General features: G+C 28.8%; 1 protein-coding gene across 7 annotated transcripts in view; it reads left to right on the top strand.

Moving 5' to 3' along the window:
• The first annotated feature begins 946 nt into the window (after positions 1-946).
• LOC111612563 overlaps positions 947-7401 on the top strand; it is a 23455-nt gene continuing 17000 nt past the window's right edge. For 3 of the 7 annotated variants that reach the window (XR_002754629.1, XR_002754627.1, XR_002754628.1), the window contains exons 1-3: positions 1540-1835; positions 3973-4041; positions 6351-6568. Coding sequence is in view for 4 of the 7 variants with exons in the window: in XM_023353793.1 (XP_023209561.1) it covers positions 6378-6568 (191 nt within the window). In the remaining 3 variants the exon portion in view is untranslated. Of the gene's footprint in view, positions 965-1076; positions 1201-1530; positions 1836-3972; positions 4042-6350; positions 6569-7401 lie in introns of those variants that run through there. The other 4 variants (XM_023353793.1, XM_023353792.1, XM_023353791.1 and 1 more) reach the window with 4 other exon arrangements.

The raw sequence follows: 7401 nt of genomic DNA, 5'->3' as shown, positions 1-7401 counted from the left end.
GTTGAGGAACTTTTACACCCGAATCCATTGTTGAAAGAGCTTAAATCATCAGAACCAATAAAAGTTTTTCAACTTATTAAACAAAATGATTGGCAGGATATATTCCTGAATGTGTGGACAGCACTTCGAATTTTGCTGACCATGCCTGTAACTGTCGCTAAAAGAGAACGAAGTTTCAGTAAATTAAAACTTATTTATGTTCAACTATGTGTCAGGATAGACTGTCAGATCTAGCAATTTTATCTATCAAAAATATTATTGCCCAGGAATTAAATTATTTTGAATTAATATCAACGTTTGCAAGCGAGGAAGGTAGCAATGTAGGCTTTTTATTTTATGTCTTACTTTGTTTCAATTTTAAATTAAATTACGATGTAAATTTGTCTTTTGCGTGATGTGAGCGTTGTCTGTGCCATAGCAATTTAAGTAAATATTGTTATGAATATTGCCTTATGAAAGAAATTAAATAAATATTGCCTTGTGAAAGAAATATTGTTTTTTTTCACTGTTATTGTTCCTCATCCATACTAGTACTATGCTATAGATTTTACACAAGAGTGAGCTGGATTATGAGAATATAAAACATGATCCTGAAATGTGTGCTATATCTCCATAACCTAAAATTAAGAGATTCCACCGACGGAGGGGAGGGGAAAAACGCTAACAGCTTGCGATACGTCTGAATTAACAAGGGTCAAGTTAACTCTCCATTTACCGTCGTTATCGTTTCTCATCCATAGTATTACTATACTAATCTTTCGGAGGTCTGAGTTATTAATAATGTGAAAAATGTACGTTATCAGTTTATTCTCTACGGGGGGGCGCCACAATGAGATCTCGCACCACCTGAAAACCCGACTAGGGCCGCCACTGAACACTACAACACAACAGTTATTTTTTGAAGTTTTGTGTGGCAGAAAGTTGTTGTTCATTACCACAGGAAGAAAACAAGCACCGCGTTTCCGTACGTATCAGACCCAAAAACACCTGTTTTCCCGAAGCGGTTTTCTTTGTCTGCGTACAGGTGGCGTACAACTCAGTTCCACTAGCTAAGAAACCAGGAGACCAATCGGATTTGTAAACGATTCGTTCAGTCTCTACTGAAGTTAGTTTAGGGGTAACCCCTCTCTTCCTGTGATTCATAGGAAGTGTGCAATGACAAGAAAGATAAACTTTTTGTCGTTTTTTTCTGCTTTAAAAGTATTCTAAAATATTACTTTTACGTATAAAAAATGTTCGGCATTTTCCGTTTTCACGTGATCACGATGCACTTCTAACTACCTGACGTCATAAACTTATTAACCAATTACGGGACAGAAAAGTACTATAGTGAGAAAAGCTAGTTGGGAAAAGAATAAACGCCACTTCGCCCCGAGTGTGACGTCATAAAAGGCAGGGGCGTGTACTGCAGTCAAATATACAAGGAGTTTCTTGGACGCGAGATATGTAGATCTTTAAACAATTAAAACGTTTCTCACTTTTTATTATTTATGTGGAAAACAGACCAAAACATAAAATATTTAAGTTTTCATGAAATTACTTAATATATATTTAAATAAACTTATATATTATGTCTAATGGAAGTAGATAAGATTGTGTATGGAATCGGTGTTGCTATTGGTGATGCAACTATTGCATCACCAATAGCAACACAGTAGCACATTTAATTAATACTGGTGTAACTTATAGATGTAAAGTCTGGACTCCGCATTATCTGAAAACGGAAACTCAGAAACAGAACTGAAACATAGAGATTTCGTTTTAACTTGACTCCACTAGAAATTCACCATTAGAGTAGTTTACTGACAATAAGAATTGATATTTTCATTTAACAGGTTAGTGTTTCGCTAAATAAAAGAAACTATTATGTTTTTATTGTCATCTTTAATTAATCAAATTCTAAGGTAATTCTAAATTTTGTATCCTACAGTTAAGCAGAATTGCGTTTTATTTTTATTTTTTTAATTTATTTCGTGTCATATCCAAACTGTCTGATGTAAATATAGAATTCTGTATTTTAATTTGATAACAATAACTGGATTTTTATGAATTGCTTTTTGCTGGAAGTAAAATTGAAATTAGAAAATGTCTTGCAAGGAAGTTGTAAAACTGATAAAAAAAAATATCTTACATAAAATAAGCTTGAGTGTTAATTTGAGTGGCTTTATGTCAACATTTGCATACTGGTCAAACTCAGATTATAGACGAGTTAATAGCTAGGAAAGGCTGGTTTTGGAATGCAAAGACTGAGAAATAAAAAGACAATTTTTATAAAGATTGCATACAAAATTTGTGGCATGTTTAAGTCTTTATTTGATCTTCATTCACGTTATCACAATAATAAGTATATAATATTGGCTTTTCTTACTAGACAGATTACTAGTAGCAAAAAAGTCAGAATGCAGAGTAATAGTATATATACTATATATATAATAAGTATTACAATATATAAAAAGTTAATTATTTATAAAAAAAATTACAACAATTAATAATTCCTTATATCGTATAGAATGTGATTTTGGCATGTGTCAGATTCACAAAAACTTTCAAATTGGCTTTCTTGTACCAAAGAGCGGGAGATCTTGTATCTATCACATTTTGAGAAAATTTTGTATGTGACAATTTTTTAGGAAAACTTAAATTTTCATAATTAGAAATTTAAAGCTTATATTGAAATTCTTGTGTATGTACAGCAAATGTTTAACTTATAGAAAATGTTAATGGAGAATGAACAATTTCTAAAAGAACTGCCATACAAGCAAACTTGGAATTTTTAGTATTGGTTGTAAATTCATGTTTATGAAAATAATGTATTAAAACTGTTATCTCAAAAAGTGGAGATTTTCTAACTCAGACTGATAATTGCTTCCAAAGACAAAGTTTCAGTTCAGTAGGTGGATAGTTGGTAACTAGGCATTTGATTACTAGTTCTAAGTGATATAAATCTATTTATCTTAGAAAATCTTATAATTGCCTTAGTTATTTACTCTTTATTTATAAATGAAAAAATTGTTTATAATGTCACATCCACAGCTACTCACTGTGTTAGCTGTTTCTGATTTATTGAAAAGGCCTGAAAGAACTAGGGATTTTTTAAAAATCCCTAGTTTTTTCAGACCTTCTCAGCTAGGATGAAAACACTAGTTTTATATAATTATTATTTTTTAGAATGTTTATGCTCCAATAAACTAGAAATTGCATGTAAAGTTACTTGTCAAGAACTGAAGATTAATATTGTTTTTCTACTGCATATAAAAGTACCATTATTACTATTTTTTGCATAGCAAATGCAATTACGAGCAGAAGTCATATTAGATAATTTTATATTTTGTTTGCATAATCTTTTGGATATTTATTTATAACTTTATATTATTTTGTAGTTTTGTTTTCTTCTGATTTAATTATATTATTACCAAAACTTAGTGTTTTCAGAGTTTTGTCATCCAGTTTATCTTTGTAAATTAAATTCATCACGTTTTGAAAAAGAGAGAAATTTTTCTTCATTTCCTATTGTATTATTTGTTTTCATTTTATAGTTTTAAATATTGATTTTTTTATACAAAGTATTTTTTCATATAATTTAAAAAATATTAAAAGACACAGAAAATTTATTCTCTGATTTGCAATGATTGCTTTATAAATTGTTAAACTTTATGTCCTCCAATGATGATTCTGGAAAATAAACTATACAGAAATTTTAACACCGGAATAGATAAATTACCAAAATTCACTGCCTGTAACCGGTGTTCTTCTTCTCCAATACAGAGGACTTTGCAATTTCTGGAGGATTCTGGAAAATAATGATCCTCACACTGTGAATATTCTCTGATATCATTAAGAGTTCTGAAAAATATTTTTATGTTAGTGATTTTTCATTTCAAAAAGAGTAAATAAAATGTGGTAAATTATAAAAGTTAGAGATATAATGTGGTAAATTATTGTATAAATATAAAAATGATCATTATTTTCCAGAATCCTCCAGAAATTGCAAAGTCCTCTGTATTGGAAAAGAAGAACACTGGTTACAGGCAGTGAATTTTGGTAATTTATCTATTCCGGTGTTAAAATTTCTGTATAGTTTATTTTCCAGAATCATCATTGGAGGACATAAAGTTTAACAATTTATAAAGCAATCATTGCAAATCAGAGAATAAATTTTCTGTGTCTTTTAATATTTTTTAAATTATATGAAAAAATACTTTGTATAAAAAAATCAATATTTAAAACTATAAATTGAAAACAAATAATACAATAAAACAAATACTTAATACCATACTATTTTTGAAGCCAGGATGAACACATTTTTAGTCAGGATCTGAGACTGAAATGCTGAATTCCAAAAATATTTGCCTTGACTAAAAATATTTTTATCCTGGATTATAAAAAGTATTACTGGTAAGTGTGTATTTTATTTCTCTGATTTATTTAAATGATTTCTCTGATTTCGTTAAATGAGAATAGCACTATTGAAGTCAATAATAAAAATTTAAGTATGGTGGAACGTCAGTTATCTGTGGTAATGTGGACAGATAAGTAAAAGTTTAAAATGTGCAGCCATAGCTATTTTGAATTAAAAATTATTTATATAAAAGATTTTCATGGTATTACTTTTAAGCCTCTTTTTTTTATACCTTAGTGAATTGAATCATACATAAGAGCAATTTTTACATCATTTATTACACAGCTAATATGTACAGTAGTTTTACGAATAAAAATGTGCATTGTTGTTGTGTTGTATATTGAACATTTTGGTGTTGTATTGTGTTTGTTACCAGTTTGGGTGTATATAATTATTGTAGTTACACGCTTTAATATGAATAATTTATCTTGGATTGAAGTTAAATGATAAAAGATAACAGAAACAGATCATTTTGTAAAACATGTTATCTATCACTTTAAATTTTCTTTAAAAAATCCTTTTAGCTTTTTGTTTTTATAGCAGTTATTTCCTTTGTTGTAATGTTCCACAGTCACCCCACATAACTTTTTATGGGTGGTCTGTTCCAGATATGTCAGGCTCTGTCCCTCATTACTCAGCTGTCCTCATTGTGGACTAGCCTAAGAAGGTCTTTTTTCCATGACAAACATGGAAAAAAGACCTTCTTAGTGCCCCAAAGCAGAAAGGGTTTAAAAAAGTCACTTCAGAATCAGCCACTCATTCTATACTGTTAAGGTTAAAAACAAATTGAAAATGAATGCACCAAACACAAATACTATAGCAGTATTTGTGTTTGATGCATTCATAGCAAAGTTTTTATAAATTATAAGAAAAGTAATGTATTCGTTTACAGGTTTTTCTGAGATAATGTTGAACCTTGGTTAATCAGGCTTGGATGATTGGATTCTGTAGTTCATACTGAACAAAATTCACCGAGTACATAATTAGCAACAAAAAAATTTCCTTATTTGTTTTCATTAAATACAACATTATTTGAAAATGTTTTCTGACAGTATTAATTAAAGACATATTTTCCTCAAATAAGGATCTGATACTGGTAATAATTGACTTAGTTTATGATGCTTATAGTTTTTATTATAATTTTGAATTGAAAAATACAGTTGACTCCCCCTATAACATTGTTGATAATTCCATTTTATATGAATTCCATGTTGTACAAGTCACTTAGATTTTACAAATATGTGAGCCGTTCACAACCCACACACAGGCACACGTATTTGTAAAATTTAAGTGACTCATACAACATGGAATTCATATAAGACGGAATTATCAACAGTGTTATAGGGGGTCAACTGTAATATTTTATTACAATAAACTTTTGAATAATAAGCTATAAATCAACATATTGGAATATTTAAAGCTTTAAATACTGGTACTGATGTTTTAAAATATATTTTTTGATTGAGATAGCTACCACCCATTATCTCCAGTAGTCAGATATTTTGATACTAATTTTAAAAATAAAATTTTTGAAAATAATTTTTCACTCCTATTTTTTCAGAATCTACTGTATGTGGCATAGAAGCATTAAAAACATTAAATAATTCTTTACAAATTCAGTTCATTGATGATGTAATGCAGAGAGACATTGATAAATGGACTTATGAAATCAATATAGTTAGCAGCTAAGATTTCAAATAAAATAAATGATGGCAGTTTTTTTTTCAATGGAAAAAAAGTAAAGAAAGGAATTTTTAAAAGTGAAAAAATGTCGCCTTACATGTCTTCCTCAATTAAATCACAAAATTCATTCATAGCAACAAACTATGAAAATTAATATTTAATTGTTTCCCCATTCTTGTCAATTATTTTCTTATAATTTAAGCAACTGCAATTACTGTATTTTCATTATTATTTATATAAATTGGTTTTATTGAATATATATTTTCAGATAAATTATTTTCTGAAGTTTCTAAAAATGACTTCAAAAGACGAAAAAAGAACTAAAATCTCTCTTGTAGACACAAAGAATCATATATTAGAATCTTACAGTGGCATTCCTCATCCTAAGCCATCTTCATCATTTTCTCAACTTCATTCAATCAACAAAAGTCTTGGCTTTTTAAGTATAAAAACAACATCAAGTAATATCTTTCAAAGTAATTTAAAGTAAGTTAAATTATATTTTAAAATTAATAAAACCAATTCACCAACATGTAGTATATTTAGCTTAATAAATTATTATTATATTTTGTAAACACAAACACATACCTAAAACCAGCACAAATTAACTCAAAATAGTACTTTTACTAACGTTTACATTTTCATCTAGTAAATGTACTCGTATAATTCTTGTATAGTACTCGTATAATTCTCGGTATAATATATTATACCGAGAATTATATAAGTAAATTCTCGGGTATAATATATATAATACAGAGCTAAATAAACAAATTAAATAAAATATGAAATTTCAAATAAATTACAAATTCAATTTAAAATTAGTTTACAAAAAAATTATAAATTTTAGTTTAAAATCATTTTTTGACCATTAAAATACAAATACCAATTTTAATTCTGGTTTTGGAGTATAATATTAATATTATTATTTCATTATTATTGTTGTGTTTGGTAGGTTATACTCGGTTGACACCGGTTGCTGTGTACTATGCCAGACCAGAGTCAAGGCATAGCAACCAAAACAAAACTAAAATTAAATGTGTGTCAGTATCAGTGTCAGTGTCTGTATTCAGGAATTTCTTAACAATGTGGCATGTATTCAATATAGTGGCCTTCTGTAGTGTGATGTATGTATTTCTACTCAATTGTAATGTTCCCAGGCTTTTGTGTAGTGTGTGTGGTATCACACCTGTACAGGAGAGAATGACAGGTACAATAAGCACCCTATCCATCCTCCACAGATGCCTGATTTCCTGGGCGAGTTCTGTGTACTTGCTAATTTTTTCAGTGCATGTGTTTTGTACATTGTGAGTGTTTGGAAT

This window comes from Centruroides sculpturatus, unplaced genomic scaffold (genome assembly GCF_000671375.1).
Source record: "Centruroides sculpturatus isolate CEXI.00-Female unplaced genomic scaffold, Cexi_2.0 scaffold1664, whole genome shotgun sequence".
NCBI classification, from domain to species: Eukaryota; Metazoa; Arthropoda; class Arachnida; order Scorpiones; family Buthidae; genus Centruroides; species Centruroides sculpturatus.
Note: the sequence above shows the minus strand (reverse complement) of the source record. Positions and strands in the feature narration are given on the sequence as shown.